Below are 17176 nucleotides of genomic sequence, written 5' to 3'. Positions count from 1 at the left end.
AACCACCTACATTTACACAGCACCTCAGCATCCCATAGTGTATCACCAGAGCACTGACAAACTTAGCTACAGTGAGGTGTTACAGCCACAAACTACCAGGCGGATTAGTGAGATTGATTTCAAACAGCAACATAGGAGGTGAAGAGGGGGAGAGATTTAGATTAGATTAGATTACTTATAGTGTGGAAACAGGCCCTTTGGCCCAACAAGTCCACACCGACCCACCGAAGCGCAACCCACCCATACCCCTACATTTACCCCATACCTAACACTACGGGCAATTTCGCATGGCCAATTCACCTGACCCGCACATCTTTGTGACTGTAGGAGGAAACCGGAGCACCCGGAGGAAACCCACGCAGACACAGGGAGAACATGCAAACTCCACACAGTCAGTCGCCTGAGTCGGGAATTGAACCCGGGTCTCAGGCGCTGTGAGGCAGCAGTGCTAACCACTGTGCCACCGTGCCGCCCACTATGAAAGGGACATTATAATTAACACGTTGACAGCAATGGAGCAGCAATCATAACTAGGAATCTTTAAAGGACAGAACTCAGAATCATACAGTACAGACAAGGCCTATCGAGTCTGCACCAACTATTCATCAAAAGGTGAACATCAGGAGTGGGATCTGAACATACGGCTTTAGAAAGGGCCCAGAAATTACTAAGTTTCAGCAAGGGAAGGAGAACCAACCACAGCGTCTGGCATCTTCGACCACTTGGCCATCCTGGTAAATTAATTAGAAGCGAACCTCAGAGAGGCTGTGGGATTGCAGAAGTAGGCGGGCTGAGACCATGGAACAGCTGGGATATAAGAATGAAAATTTGGAATTTGAGACATTCGCTATCTGAGTGCTAATGAACACTAGGGATTATAAGAGAATGTAACTTGCTGTGAATTAGCAGATGACTTCAAATTTACTCTGAGAGGTTGTCCAAGAGTGTATTGAAATAGTCAAGTCTAGGAATATCGGAAGTACAAACAGACATTTCAACAATGACCTGAGGAAGGAATAGAAATGGAAGATGGGAACAGGTGCTTTTCATACTGGCACGATCAGGCAATCAGGAGCTCATCTCGGGATCAGTTAGGATGTCAAGGTTGTGAACAATGAGTCAAGGAGCGGGATGGAATTGTTGCTTGGTGAATGGAGTTTGTGGCAGCAACCAAAACAACAGGGCAAATCTGCTGAGATGTGGCAATCAGAGTCAAACAGTCACTCCCTTTCTTTACACTTACACCACTCTAGACCTCTGCGTTGCTGGTCTCAAATTCCAATCCGGGACTTTGAGAAATGTGGAAGATACCCTGTCTGCACAGCAGTAACAATCATATTCTTGGGGTTGGAAGCCCCAGATACACTTTAGCAACCTACAGAAAGGAGGCAAACGTTTGTTTAAGTAGTCGAAAGGGTTAGGGTGGCAATTGGCGAAAGGTAAACATGAGTGTCATCGGGGAAGAGTGGGCATTGTGGGGGGTAAAAGCAATTGGGCATCACAAAGATTGGTACAAGAAATAGCTGAAGGCTCTACCAGGCCAGTTGGTATCAGACAAACACCATCATTGTCACCTCCATAAACCAGGCATTCTGGGAATCTTTTAAAAAACGTTTCCAAGGAAACAAATGTCAAAACTGGTGGAGTTCCATGTAGTGCTGTGGTTTAATACTGCTCCTAATTCAGTGGATAATAAAAGCAGGAAATATCTAGATTGTGACCTTTTGCCTAAAGCAGGTTGTAGCAACAATAAACCAACAACAGGGAATGGCAGCTCCCTGCAGTCAGTGATTAGAATGTGACGCTCCTGTACAAACCTGTGAAAGCTGCTGGGAAACCACAAACTGTATAGAAGATCCCACATTACATGGCCACAACACCAACACACACAGAGCGAAATACCATCACCAGATACATGCTCCCCTCCCCTTCCTTGTTTGCCTTCCACAAGGTCCGTTCCCTCATCCACTCTTTCTTCACTCCCAACACACCCCCACAGCACCTTCTCCTGCAATTGCCGAAGGTGTAACACCTTCCCATTCACCTCCTCCCTTCTCACTATGCAAGGGCCTGAACACACCTTCCAGGTGAAGCAGCACTTTACCTGCACTTCTCACAATCTAGTCTACTGGATTCACTGCTCACAATGCGTTCTCCACATTGGGGAAATGAAGCATAGACTGGTTGACCGCTTCACAGAACATCCATGCTCTGTCTGCAAGAAAACCCTGAGCTTCCAGTTGCCTGCCAAGTAAACACACCACCCTGTCCCCTGGCCAACATCTCTGTCTTAGGCTTGCTGCAGTGCTCTAGCGCAGCTCAGCACAAGCTGAAAGAACAGCATGTCATTTACTGCTTGGCGATCCTGCACCCCTCCGGATTCAATACTGAGTTCAATAATTTTAGGGTCTGAACTCTCCCAGGTCCTAGACCCCAATCCCACACACCAGGCCTGTTATCACAGTCTGCCATTACACACTCCCTATTGTTAGCCACTAACAATCTCCATTAACAGCTAGTCACCACCCCAGCCAGATTGTTATCAACTTCTTTGTTTGTCCAACTATTCTTCTCTCTCTTTGGGCTCTATTCACTCCTATAATTTACTCCTTACCCCCTCTCCCGAACCTCCCTGCTGCATATAAACTGACATTTTCCTAGTTACTCTCAGTTCTGAGGAAGGATCACAAGACCTGAAACATTAACTTTGATTTCTCTTCAGAGATGCTGCCAGACCTGCTGGAAACTTTCCCAGCAACTTCAGTCTTTGTTTCTAATTCACAGCATTCGCAGTTCTTTTGGTTTTTATGAAGGAAAAAGGTATAGACTTGTGTAACTTCAGATCACTTTGGCACAATCCTGCTTTGTCTTATGAGCAGAAGTCCCTTGGGTACTGTGCTAATGAGGACATTATTCACCCCAATGTTTTGAAGTGGAGTGATTTTAAGGGTTAAGGCTGCACTTAACTGATTAAATGCAAAAAGGCTCATATGTTCTTATCTGCACGCAGGCTGAATGACATGTAATCATATTCTCATTGTTTCTTTTAGAATACTTTTTAAGTTCATCACATGCTTCAACTCTCTGAAGTAATCTTGAATTCACATTCCATAAGTGGAAACAAAAGAAAATCACTGAATTATATAATAGTAAGCACATTCAGTTCATCAACCACATACCTGCTCTATTGAACAGCAACGCGGACATTTTCACTCTCTTGTTTTTAAACCTCATATCCCGGAAACTCATTCCTCTTTCAAATTCTTATCCAACCCTCCATTAAAGACATAGGTGATATAATGTTACAGGTCGTTCTCCTATAACGCGTGTTTATTAAACACAATTTGGTTGCAACACAATTTGTTAATTGCTGACTATTTTCAAAAAATAAAACAAACTCCCATTCACGGTGATGTGATTCCATCCCTGACACTAGCTGATCAGCAAAACCCAGCCTCAGGATCCTGTCTGCAAAATGCAAATTCAGTGCGTTCAGCTAAACCAGGAATGCAATCAGCTCTGCAAGCCTTGAAACTTAAATTGAAACTGGGAATTGCAGTCTATGTTTAGAAGGAACTTTATTTCCAACCAGGGAAGAATCTTGAGGAAGACTGGAATTCAGCATCGGCATCACATGGTCAGTCAGCTCACCTGCTTTCTGGTAAAGAGCTTTGTAGAAGGTACGGTGCTGTAGTCAGTGACTTTAGTGTTAGTGTTAAACTTACTGTATTATTTCATTAAAATATAAGATTTAAAGATTTACTTAGACTGTGCTTTGTTTGTGTTAGGCTAACTACTATTTTTGTTTCTATTTTTGATGGTTTGCCCCTAACCCTATTTATCTCATAGACTTCATTATTTGTATTGCAAGATTTTCTATAACAGCGTCACACAGGATTGCAACTATTTTGTCATAGGAGAGCTACTTGTAATGTCACTGCACTGGTAATCCAGAGGCCACGGGATACTGATCTGTGGACCATGGTGCTGGGGGAATTTTAGGTCAATTAATTAGTCTGGAATCGAATGCTAGGTTTTAGCAATGGTCACCACGACAACCATCATTGATGGTTGTAAAAGTTCTTCTGGTTTACTAACATCACTGGAAATTGAGTCCAGCACGGGAGAGAGGACAACGGTCAGCAACGAGACAGTGTGGGGATCGAGCCCTCGTGGGGAAAGCCGAGTATAGAAGGGCTGCAGGCCCATGGTTAAAGGAGGACTGTCATTTGGAACTTTTAACTTTATTTTTTAATTACTACTTTATACTGACAAGAACTCTAATTTTATTTTTTTTTTAATTGTAATTTATCTCTTCAGTTTCCTACTTTTTAACCAAGATTGTGTACCTAGGTCTCTAAGATGGCACTGTGAATGGGGACATTGTAAACTTTTCACTGTGCTCGACTACATGTGACAATAAAACTTAATTCTGATGTTCATGAGGGAAGGAAATCTTAACATTACTCCAGATCCACAGCAACGTGGCTGGCTCTTCATTTTTTAAAAAAATCGATAATGACAAAGCAAAGCTACATGGATGAAGGTTAATTGAGAATTGATAATAAAGGCTGGCTGTGTCAGGAATGCTCAATCCCAGGAAAGGCATCAACTCTCTCTACCGGGCACTTTCAAAATCCTTACCCAATTCAAAGACCCACGTAAGAATCTTCCAACATTTAATCAGGAAATGCTCCAAATCTCACTTTGTGAAATATTGCTTATGACGATGATGATGAGATTTAATCTTCTGCAAAAATCAAACCTTCTTCCATCCACCTATATCTAGTTTGCACTGGTACACGTTGCTTTATTCCCTTTTCGTGGCTGGTCTCGATTATGATATTCTTCAAACTAGTTAACACAGCTGCATCGGTGACATTTGTGTCAAGATCAATATACTGCAAGTTGGAACCCAATGCTGCAGATTTCAACACTTTGCGGTTTGGAATCTCACCCTTGCGAAAAAGGAGGTATCCAGCTCATCGGGGAAATCCACCGTGTCCTCCTCCAGAAAGCTGGCAGGTGTAAAGCTACGTCTTTGAGCCCGCCGTGTCGCACTTTCCCTGAGAGAGCGCCCCTGTAAAAGATATCAGCGATTTCATGACTATACAACAAAAGGTCACTGTCTCAGCACTCTGCAGGTCACCCCACACCCCTGTGGCTATATACAAGCATGAAGTAAAGGAAGAGAACGACTTGCATTTATGTAGCACCTTTCATGATATCAGAGCACCCTAAAAATGATCCACAGCTGATAAGGTGTTTTTTTTAAACAAAATAGGAAGTGGGGCAGACAAATTGTATACAGCAAGCTCTCATAGCAACATTTTTAGATTAGATTAGATTAGATTACTTACAGTGTGGAAACAGGCCCTTCGGCCCAACAAGTCCACACCAAACCGCCGAAGTGTAACCCACACATACCCCTACATTTATCCCTTACCTAACACTACGGACAATTTAGCATGGCAAATTCACCTGACCTGCACATCTTTGGACTGTGGGAGGAAACCGGAGCACCCGGAGGAAACCCACGCAGACACGGGGAGAACGTGCAAACTCCACACAGTCAGTCGCTTGAGGCGGGAATTGAACCCGGGTCTCAGGCGCTGTGAGGCAGCAGTGCTAACCACTGTGCCACCGTGCCGCCCACGCCACTGTGCCGCCCATTTTTATGATAGTGTTTGGAGGATAAATATTGGCCAAAACACCAGGAACAAACTTGCTGATTTTCGAAAACGATGCCTTAGGATCTTTGACACTCTCCTGTCGGGTCACACAGGGTCTCTGCTTAACACCGTATCTGAAAGAAGGCACTTTCAACAGAGCAACACTCCCTCAGCACTACATCAAAGAGCCAGCCTTGATCTGTGTGTTGCAATGGGATTTGGAACCCACAGTGTTCTAATTCAGACACAGAATGCTACTAACTGAGCCATAGCTGGATTTGATCTGTTGGCCAACTGCAAACTGATAAGTAATGCCGTAAATAGTTTGTGTAACGGTTACACCTATTATGCTCCAGTCTTGATCTGCCTGTAAAGGGCAACGATCTCTACATTATCATCAAGCCACAATCGCTTTCACCCAAGAGGTTTGCAGTATTTTGTTTTTATATTGGGAGACCCAAGATGCCTTCATCCTACAAAAGTTGAATTACAGTCTCAGCACATTGGTCTCTCTGAAAAGAGAATTTAGTTACGCTATAAGAATCATCAGGCACCAGCATGCAAGTTAACAGTGTACTGCAAAAAATGATCCAGGGATCAAGTGATATTCTGATTAATGCGAGCATTAGTTCTGACACTTGATACAAGATATGAAGAAAAGTCAAAATGGAATAAAGCAACACAGAATAAAGGAAAATCTAATATAAAAACAATCAGAGCTCCGAATTTGCATATTCAGCACCCACCTTCCTTTGTAAGTGCAATTTCAGTTTTTGTCAGGGCCAGATTAACACAAGGGCCGAAATGATTTCACCCAATCAATTTTGACCATTTCTGTTAGAGCAGAAATGACTTTGCAATTGCTCACGTACTTAACTGGAGAATGAACGGAGACCAACAAGTGCTAAAAATCAGGGCTGAACACATTGGAGAGCAGAAAAGGAGTTTTGAAAATATCAAAGGAGATGTTAGGGCAGGAGAATTTTGAACCAAAACAAATACTTCAAATGATCTATAGGTGGGAAATAAAGACAGATTACTGGCGAAATTCAGCATTGTGGTGAAAGAAACAGAATTCATGTTTGCAGTCCACTATGTTTCTTTGTTTGTACTAAAGAATAATAATAATATCGAGCAAGTTCTAGCTAACAGGGTTGCCTTAGTTCAAAACATAATCAATAGCAACAAAAGAGAGTATTCTCAAAGTATTAGCACTGGTAACATTCAGGAGGTCTTTGAGATAGAGTCGGACAAGGGAAAGATAAAGATTTTCAAATCAACTTGTAAGGTAAAATGGAATTACTGAACCCAGTGAGAATCAGGATAATGGGAGAACAGATCTATACAATAGGCTGGGGCTATTTTCCCTGGAGCGTCAGAAGCTGAGGGGTGACCTTACGGAGGTTTATCAAATCATGAGGGTGAACGGTCAAGGGTCTTTTCCCCAGGGGAGGGGAGTCCGAAACTGGAGGACACAGGAAACGTTTAAAAGGGACCTAAGGAGCAACATTTTCATGCAGATGGTAGTGAGTGTGCAGAATGAGCTGCCAGAGGAAATGGAGGAGGCTGGTGCAATTACAGCATTTAAAAAGCACCTGGATGGGATTAGAGGGATATGGGTCAAGTGCTGGTAAATGGGACTAGATTCATTTAAGATGTCTGGTTAGGGCATGGTAGAGTTGGACCAAAGGGTCTGTTTCCGTGCTGCACATCTCTATGACTTTATGCCTCAAGTAGGAGACTTGGTGTGACAAAATGTCGAGATGTAGCAAAAACCCCATTCAACACATACACATTTTGCGCTCTCTTTTCAACTGTGCATGGACCTTCCTCTATTGGCTCATGGCTGTGCATAGGAAGGTACTTCAGCGGTTTGCAGTTACCTCCTCCAGGTTCTGACAGATCAGGAGTCACTGTCACTTGTTGTCAACATATCAAAAGATGTTCTTGCTAATAATCCATCTTTCAGGCCAGGTTATGAATGCAACGTCTGTGGCCATTAAGTCCTGGAACAGGACGCGGAACTGGAGGCAATGATAGCAATGACCCCTCCCCAATCATTAACCCTTATATTAATGAACTATCACATGCTGCTGCTGGCCAGCAAATTCTGAGAGCCGTGCTTTTTGCTGGGAATGAAGCTCAGGTGAGCCAGTCACATTACCTCAACCACCCAAGAAGCAACAGCAACATTTCAGTGCACAGGAAGATAAGCAACATGCAGCAGTCTCAGGAGACAGTGAGTAAAGCTGGTTTATTTCACAGCATAACCCTTAGCTTTACAATGTTAAATACATGGATGCACTACCTTGAATACAATCAGTGTTTCCTCTTTGTTATTTGATCCAAATTCGGGGTGGTAATTTTGATTTTTGCTGATGACATGGTGAATAGGTTCACTTGACCTCCACTGAAGTAGCCAGTTTTCCACCTGGCCTCAGATGAAGATTGTCCGCGAAATTATTTCATTGAACATTGATTTCAGGTGCAGGGCGAAAAGGCAAAGAACCCCTAGTGTGGAAACAGACCATTTGACCTGACTCCACACTGACCCTCTCAAGAAGATCCCACCCAGACCCAAACCCCTACTCTATCCCTGTAACTCTGCTGGGTTACCCAGCGGCATTTACCATGGCTAATCCACCTAACCTGTATATCCTTTGACACTACAGGACAATTTAGTAAGCCCAATCCACCCAGATTCAATTCCAGCCTTGGGTGACTGTATGTGGAGTTTGCATGTTCTCCCAGAGTCTGTGTGGGCTTCCTCCTCCAGTCCAAAGATGTGCAGGGTGAGCTGGATTGGCCATACTAAATGAGAAATTCAGTGGTAGGGTGAGGGGGACTGGGTCTGGGTGGGAAACTCTTCAGAGGGTCGGTAGACACTCGACGGGCTGAATGGCCTCTTCTGCACTGTCGGGATTCTATGGAACTTCTGTCCTCTCCTCCCTCTTTCAAGATGCTCACAAAATCTGTATACAAAAGTACCTCGATTATCCGGCATCCAATTTAAGTGAATTTCAGATTAACTGAACGAGATTGCAAGATCTCAATTAGGCTAATTATGCTAAGCTGCATCGATTATCTGGCATTCGTTTAACCGAACGAAATACTCCCCAACCGTGTCCTTCGGATAATTGAGGTTCCTCTGTATTTCACCAACCTGATGTACATCTGCCCACTTATCGGTCATACGTAGCTCCATTTAAATTTTCTTTTTTATCGCTCCAGTGAAGTATCTGGGAGTGTAGAAGACGCTATTTAAATGCAAAATGTTGATGAGACGTTTTATATGAAAACTAAACTGAGAACTCCATTCAAGTGGGAAATGAGGGAATAATTGCTTTGTTGTTTTCTTGTGTTTGTTTTAGGCACATTCAGTCACAGAGGCCGACAGGATGGAAAGAAGCCCTTCGGCCCAACTTGTCCATGCAGCCCATTTTTCACAATTAAATGAGTCATCTCCTGCATGGAGGCGGTTTCACTGGCAATATCAAGAATAAAGGCTGTCACAAATTGGAAGCTTCGCTCTCGATGGTATCTTGGCTGCAGAAGAGTTTAACTTGTCCTCACAACATATGATCTATGATTTTTGCAATTTTGAACCAAGTTTTGGAAAGTTCTGTTACTATGACAGCTGTAACGTGAGGTCAGATTTCCCTCCAGAAAACAACTTGACAGGTACTTGGCACCGCTTCTCCTTGACCTCATGCCTGTTGAACAGGTGTTGTGCTATAACCGATAGTTGGCCCCAAAACTGGTGCAAAGAACATATTCAGATGAGTTTTCTCTGTCTACATCAAAGTTCCAGGCAACTATTTAAGCCCATTTGTAATTAGTTGGATGAGTGGGTGGACAGTTAATTAAAACAGCAAAAAGGACAGAAAGAAGGATATAGGTACACTTCTGAATATCTAAATACAATTACACAAAGATCACTAGAATACTCCAAGGTTTAGTCATTCAAAATACATTTAAATGCAATAAATACATTGACAGAACTTTTCTGGGTCACTGTCAGGGCTTTAAAGTTCCATTTGACTGCCCCCCAAAAAAAGTTAAAAATGTGCAGAAACCAATTCTTTTTTTTTAAAATATACATTTGGAGGAAATGGGCTTCTCTGGCTGGGGTTCATATTTATTGCCCATCCTTAATTTGTCCTCAAGGAGGTGATGGTGAGCTGCCTTCTTGAACCAATGCTGCCTATTTCGTGTGGGTACTCTCATAATGCCCTGAAGGAGGTGGTTCCAGGATTTTGACCCAGCAACATTGAAGGAACAGCCATACATTTCCAAAATCAGGATGGCAAATTTCAACTGTCCCCACATGTACTGGAGATGCTTGTGTGTACAACCAGCAGGTAAAAATGTAGCACCTTTTAGAATTAACAATCAGAACATTGTCATGGTCTCAGTATCATTACTATTGGTTAGAACTAGAACACCACCACCTTCAAGTTCCCCTCCAAGCCATTCACCACCCTGACGTGGAAATATATTGCCGTTCCTTCACTGTCACTGGGTCAAAATCCTGGAATTCCTTCCCTAAGGGCATTGTGGGTCAACCCACAGAAGGTGGGCTGCAGCTCACCCCCAACATCTCAAGGGGCAACTAGGGGCGGGGTAATATCCACATCCCAAATGAATTAAACCAAAACAAACACTTTGAGAGTTTGCACTTCCAGTTGAATCAACTTCAGATATCAACCACAACATCAACTCAAACTGTACAATATTTTGGTTAATTTCTCACAGCTGAATGACTTTTCTTCAAGAGGAACCATGGATCATTCACCTACCTTTACCAGGGCAGCTGCTGCCCTGAAACTCATCTTAGCCACAGACTCTCTCTTCCTCCGTTTAGGAATACGGTTGTATCCAGAGCGGGAACTAGTGAAGGAGCATAGAGATGCAGCACCAGGAGTGATCGGGGTATGTGGAACACTGTAGCCATCTCCGTCATCAGTCATCCGAAACGCTCTACCTCTGGCGAGCGGGTCTACAATCTGCATGGATTTACATTGAAAGAAAAGCAGAGTCAATGTGCTGCAGGGAAGAACTTCCAGCTTATTCTGGGATGAATCAGGTACAGACAGAGATGAAAACCAGGCCGAATTGCATCCATTGCCTGCTACATGACATGACTGATAAGCAATGGCATTGAATACTGAGCAGCACACAAAATAGGTACTCTGTGAAATACCATATGGTACACAAAGCTGCTCAAGTTGGTTTACAAACACTCTGACTCGTTCTAATGAAAGCAGTTTTTGGGAATTAGAATATGAGATACTAGAACTAATACAAAACAGTAAATCAGCTGACATGTTAGTCTGCATCAATGGCCTATATTGTCCAGAAGATTTCCTTGATTAAATGGTTCATCTTCATACAGAGACACTTAAACGAAACAAAACAGGAAACAATAAATGAGTTATGTCATACATTAAACCACGTGATACCATTACTCTTTACAAATACATTATAACTCTAGCTCCATTAAAAATACATGGTGATTGCTATTTCACTGCAGTTACACCACTGTTACCTCAACTTAAAAACCACAGCGTTGTTGACCTGGTATTTGTCTGATTTTGTGATTTTTAATGCAGTTTCTGATTGCATTTAACTGACATACCAATCTTGATCCTTAATTTGCAGTTGCAATGATGATGAAATAGTCAGTGTCAACCATCATAGAACATACAATAGTGTAGCACAGTACAAGCCTTTCAGCCCTTTATGTTGTGCCGGCCTTTTATTCTTCTCTAAGATTGGACTAACCTACATACCCTACATTTCACAATCTTCCATGTGCCTACTGAGTGTTGCTGAAATGTCCCTAATGTATCTGAGTCTACTGTCACACACCCGCCACTCTCTGTATAAAGAACCTACCTCTGACATCTCCCGTTAACCTTCCTCCAATTACCTTAAAATTATGCCCCCTTGTGATAAATATTTCCACCCTGGGAAAAAGTCTCTGGCTATCCACCCTATCTATGCCACTCATCATCTTGCACATCTCTATCAAGTTACCTCTCATCCTTCTTCGCTCCAATGAGAAAAGTCATAGCTCCCTCAACCTTTCTTCATAAGGCATGCCCTCCAGTCCAGGCAGCATCCTGCTAAATCTCCTCTGCACCCTCTCTAAAGCGTCCACATCATTCCTATAATGAGGTGACCAGAACTGAACACAATATTCCAACTGTGGTTAAATCCTGGCTCTATAGAGCTGCAGCATAACCTCACGGCTCTTAAATTCAATCCCCCCCCCCCCCACACCCGCTAATGAAAGCCAACAAACCATATGCTTTCTTAATAACCCTATCAACCTGGGTTACACCTTTGAGGAATCTGTGGACATGGACCCCAAGATCCCTCTGTTCCTCCACACTGCCAAGAATCCTACCTTTAACCCTGTATTCTGCATTCAAATTTGACCTTCCAATGTGAATAACTTCACACGTTTCCAGGTTGAACTCCATCTGCCACTTATCAGCCCAGTTCAGCATCCTGTCAATGTCCCGTTACAATCTACAACAGCCCTCCACACTACCCACAACTCCACCAACCTGTGTCATTGGCAAACTTACTAACCCACCTTTCTACTTCCTCATCCAAGTCATGTATAAAAATCACAAAGAGCAGAGGTCCTAGAACAGATCCCTGAGGAACATCACTTGTCACCAAGCTCCAGGCTGAACACTTTCCATTTACTATCACCCTCTTAATGGGCCAGCCAATTCTGTATTCAGACAGACAGATTTCCCTGTATCCCATGCCTCTTGCATTCTGAATGAGCCTACCATGGGGAACCTTATCAAATGCCTTGCTAAAATCCACGTACACCACATCCACTACTATACCTTCATCAATGTGTTTTGTCACATACTCAAAGAATTCAATAAGGTTTGTGAGGCATGACTTGCCCCTCACAAAGCCATGCAGACTCTAATCAGACTATGGTTTTTCCAAGTAATCATAAATCCTCTCTCTCAGAATTCTCTCCAATACTTTGCCCAGCACTGATAGAAGATTGACTGGTCTGTAATTCCCAGGACTATCCCTATTCCCTTTCTTGAACAAAGGAGTAACATTTGCCACCCTCCAATCATCTGGCACTTCTTCAGTGGACAATGAGGATGCAAAGATCATCGCCAAAGGTGCAGCAATCTCTTCCCTTTCGTCCTGTAGTAACCTTGGGTAAATCCCGTTTGGCCCAGGGGACTTCTCTCTCCTTGTTTTTCAAAATCTTCAGCACATCCTCTTTTTTAACATCAAGCTGTTCAGCATATCAGTCTGTTTCACACTGTCCTCCCAAACGTCAAAGTCCCTCTCAGCAGTGAATACTGAGACAAATTCAGTAGTGAATACTGAAGCAAAGTATTCATTAAGGACCTCACCTACTTCCTGACTCCAGGCACAAGTTCCCTCCACTATCTCTGATCGCCTCTACCCTCACTCTGTCCATCCCCTTGTTCCTTACGTAAGTGTAAAACGTTCAACTCCACCCTCGGGCGACCGTCTGTGTGGAGTTTGCACATTCTCCCTGTGTTTGCATGGGTTTCCTCCGGGTGCTCCGGTTTCCTCCCACAGTCCAAGGATGTGCTGGTCAGGTGAACTTGCCTTGCCAAATTGCCCATACTGTTAGGTCACTGGTCAGGAGTAAATATAGGGGATATGGGAAAGGGTCTGGGTGGGTTTCTCTTTGCAGGGTTGGTGTGGACTTGTTGGACCAAAGAGCCTGTTTTTGTACTGTTGGAAATCAAATCCAATCTAATCTTAGGGTTTTCCTTAATCCTACCCGCTAAAGCTCTTTCATGCCCTCTTCTATCTCTAAGTCCATTCCTCAGTTCCTTCCTGTCTACCTTGTATACCTCTAGAGCCCTATCTGATCCTTGCCTCCTCAACCTTAAGTAAGCTTCCTTCTTCCTCTTGACTAGATGTTCCACATCCCTTGTCACCCAGGGTTCTTTCACCCTACCACCCCTTCCTTGCCTCACTGGGACAAACCTGTCCAGCTCTATCAGCAAGTGCTTCCTAAACAATCTCCACATTTCTGTCATGCATTTACTGGAGAACATCTGTTCCCAGTTTAGGCACCCCAGTTCCTGCCTAATAGCATTGTAATTCCCTTTCCCCAATTAAATATTTTCCCATATCATCTGCTACTGTCCCTCTCTTTGAGTAAAGGTCATGGAATTGTGATCATGATCACCGAAATGCTCTTCCACCAAGAGACCTGACACCTGGCATGGTTCATTGCCAAGCACCAAATCCAACATGGCTGCCCCTCTAGTTGGCCTATCTACATATTGCTTCAGGAACCCTTCCTGGACACACCTGACAAAAACTGAACCATCTGAACCAAGTAGATTCCAATCAATCTGAGGAAAGTTAAAGTCATCCGTGACAACAACCCTGTTACTTCGGCATCTTTCTAAAATCTGCCACCCAATCTGCTCCTCAGTGTCTGTGGCAAACTCTCAATAAAGTGACTGCTCCTTTCCTGTTTCTGACTTCCACCCATACTGACTCAGCAGACAAAACCCCCTTGACGATCCCCCTTTCTGCAGCTGAGATACCATCACGGATTAGCAATGCCACTCCTCCACATCTTTTACAAACCCCCCCATCCCTGTTCCTTTTGAAACATCAAACCCTGGAATTTGCAACAATCATTCCTGCCCCTGTGACATCAAAGTCTCTGAAATGGCCACAACATCGTGGCTCCATGTTCTGGATGCTCACTGAGCTGGAAGGTTCGTTTTCAGATGCTTTGTCACCATATTAATTAACATCATCAGTGAGCCTCTGGTGAAGTGGTGTTATGTTTCACTTTCTATTAATGTACTTAGGTTTCCTTGGGTTGGTGCTTCATTTTCTGTTCTTTTTCTCAGAGGGTGGTAGGTAGGGTACAGATCACTGTGTTCGTTGAGTGTGTTTTGGTTGGAATACTGTGCTTCTAGGAATTCTCGTGCATGTTACTGTTTGGCTTGTCTTAGGATGGATGTGTTGTCCCAGGTCAAAATGGTGTCCTTCCTCATCTGAATGTAAGGATACTAATGACAGTGGGTCATTGTTTTTTGGCTGGTTCATGTTCATGTATCCTGGTGGCTAGTTTTCTGCCTGTTTATCCAATGTAGCGTTTGTTATAGTCCTTGCAAGGTATTTTGTAAATGATGTTTGTTTGGCTTGTTGTCTGTATAGGGTCTTTGTTAAGTTCATTAGCTGCTGTTTTAGTGTGTTGGTAGTTTTGTGGGCTACCACGATGCCAAGAGGACGGAGTAGTCTGGCAGTCATTTCCGAGATGTCTTTGATGCCGGGGAAAGTGGCTCGGGTTTCTGGACGTGTTTTGTCTGCTTGTTTGGGTTCGTTGCTGAAAAAATGGCAGACCGTGTTCATTGGGTACCTGTTCTTTTGAATGCTCTGATTTTCCTCTGCTCTTTGTAGTTCCTCCGTGCTGCAGCATGTGGTGACTCATTGAAATAATGTGTTAATGCAACTTTGTTTGTGTGTGTTGGGATGATTGCTTGTCATTCAGTATCTAGCCTGTATGTGGTGTTTTCTTATAGACGCTGGTTTGAGGTTTCCCATCGACTGTTCGCTCTATTGCAACATCTGAGATTGGCAGTTGGTTGTTGTTTTCCTTCTCTTTAGTGAATTTTATGCCAATAAGGGTATTATTGATGGTCTTGAGGGTTTCCTCTAATTTGTTTTGTTTAGTGATGACAAAGGTGTCATCCATGTAGTGGGCCCAAAGTTTGGGTTGGATGGTTGGCAGAGCTATCTGTTTGAGTCTCTGCATTACTGCCTCTGCTAAGAACCCTGATATCAGAGATCCCACGCGTGTTCCATTAGTTTGCCTGTAGGTTTTGTTATTGAAAGTGAGGTGGGTGATAAGGCATAGGTCCGCTATCTTGGCGATACTGCCCTTGCTGATGAAGTTGGTGGCATTTGGTGGATGTGTCTTTGGTTCTTCTAATAGTGTAGTTAGTGTTTCTTTGGCCAGGTTGATATTGATGGATGTGAACAGAGCTGTTACATCAAAGGAGATTATTTCATCCTCTTTTTTCTGGTGTCATTGGTGGTGTTCAAGAACCCTTGGGTGGCGTGAGTCTTTTACTAAGTGTTTCAGTCTTTGGTGTAGTTCCTTGGCTGATCAGTACATTGGTGTTCCAGGTAGTGGCTATGGCTCTGAGGAGGGCTTGAGGTTTGTAAATTTTGGACAACACATCCATCCTAGGACAAGCCAAAACAGAGACATGCACGATAATGCCTAGAAGCATGGAACTCTATCAACAAACACAACGATTTGGACCCCATATACCACCTTCTGAGAAAAAGACGAAATGTCATCACCAACCCAAGGGAACCTAAACACAAATAGAAAGCAGAACATAACACCTGTGCTTCACCAGAGGCTCACTGATGATGTTACCTTGTATGGTGACAAAACGTCTGAAAACAAAGCTTCCAGCTCAGTGAGCAAACTTACATCCAGGACCTCAACCTGAGCTACAAATCTTCCCAAAACTCACTAGTAATTCCAAGTTTGGATCCAAACTCTGCAGTTCATCACCCTTATTCCTGATACTATTTCCATTAAAATAGACACACTTGCATTAAAATAGACACACTTCAACCCATCATACTGACTGTAGCTTTGCCATATGAAGTGCCTAACATTTCTCACAGAATCTCTGCATGCTGTTTGTGGCTGTTCACTACCTACTCCACCATCTGATCCATAGCTCAGGTCCAATCTAGTTTAAACCCATCGAAGAGCTATGCCAAACCTGCCGCCCAGAATATTGGTGTCTCTCCAGTTCTGGTGCAATCTGTCCTTCTCATACAGGTCCCAGTTTCCCGAGAAGGTATCCCAATGATCCACATGTTTGAAGCCCCCCCCCCCCCCCAACACCAGCCCTGTAGCCCCATGTTCATCTGCACTTGCTCTCTGTTCCTGGCCTCACTAGCATGTGGCAACCACTACAACTGTGAAACTGACTGGAGTTTCCCCGTGTCTGCAAGGGTGCAGCTAAATGCAGAAAGCCAATAGTTACCAATGATTCCCTGCCTATGCTCCGGTGCAGCAGAGAGTTTGAACTGTTCTGCTGAACCATGTAACATCAGAGGGAAGCACCAGACACAGCCATACTACAGAATGCAAGGAGTTCCTGGATAAAAACCAAAAGAACTGCAGACGCTGGAATCAGAACAAAGGCTGAATTTGCAGGAAAAGCTCAGCAAGTCTGCCAGAGAAATCAGACTAAACGTTTCTGGTCCAGTGACCTTTCCTCACACAGATGCTGCCAGACCTGAGCTATTCCAGCAATTTCGGTTTTCAAGAAATTGCTGGGGTAGATTTGGAACCTCTACCCATCCCTTGGTTCCGGTGCAGCATATTGCCATTAAAAAACATGCATATTTTTAAATTACAGCAGCTTTGACATTTCAGCTTTTCATCAAAGATTATTCCGTCACACTGGGCACAGTTT

The 17176-nt window shown here is 43.5% G+C and overlaps 1 protein-coding gene across 6 annotated transcripts in view; it reads right to left on the bottom strand.

The window, feature by feature from the left end:
- Positions 1–17176, bottom strand: part of LOC132825531 (inactive rhomboid protein 1-like) — a 366299-nt gene that overhangs the window by 49787 nt on the left and 299336 nt on the right. For all 6 annotated transcript variants that reach the window (XM_060840891.1, XM_060840892.1, XM_060840894.1 and 3 more), the window contains 2 exons: positions 10472–10678; positions 4958–5080 (listed from right to left, as the gene is read on the bottom strand). In XM_060840891.1, coding sequence (XP_060696874.1) covers positions 4958–5080; positions 10472–10678 — 330 coding nt within the window. The remainder of the gene's footprint in view (positions 1–4957; positions 5081–10471; positions 10679–17176) is intronic.

The sequence above is a fragment of the Hemiscyllium ocellatum genome, chromosome 20, assembly GCF_020745735.1.
Source record: "Hemiscyllium ocellatum isolate sHemOce1 chromosome 20, sHemOce1.pat.X.cur, whole genome shotgun sequence".
Lineage (NCBI taxonomy): Eukaryota > Metazoa > Chordata > Chondrichthyes > Orectolobiformes > Hemiscylliidae > Hemiscyllium > Hemiscyllium ocellatum.
The sequence above is the reverse complement of the archived record's forward strand: the minus strand, read 5'-3'. Positions and strand labels throughout refer to the sequence as shown.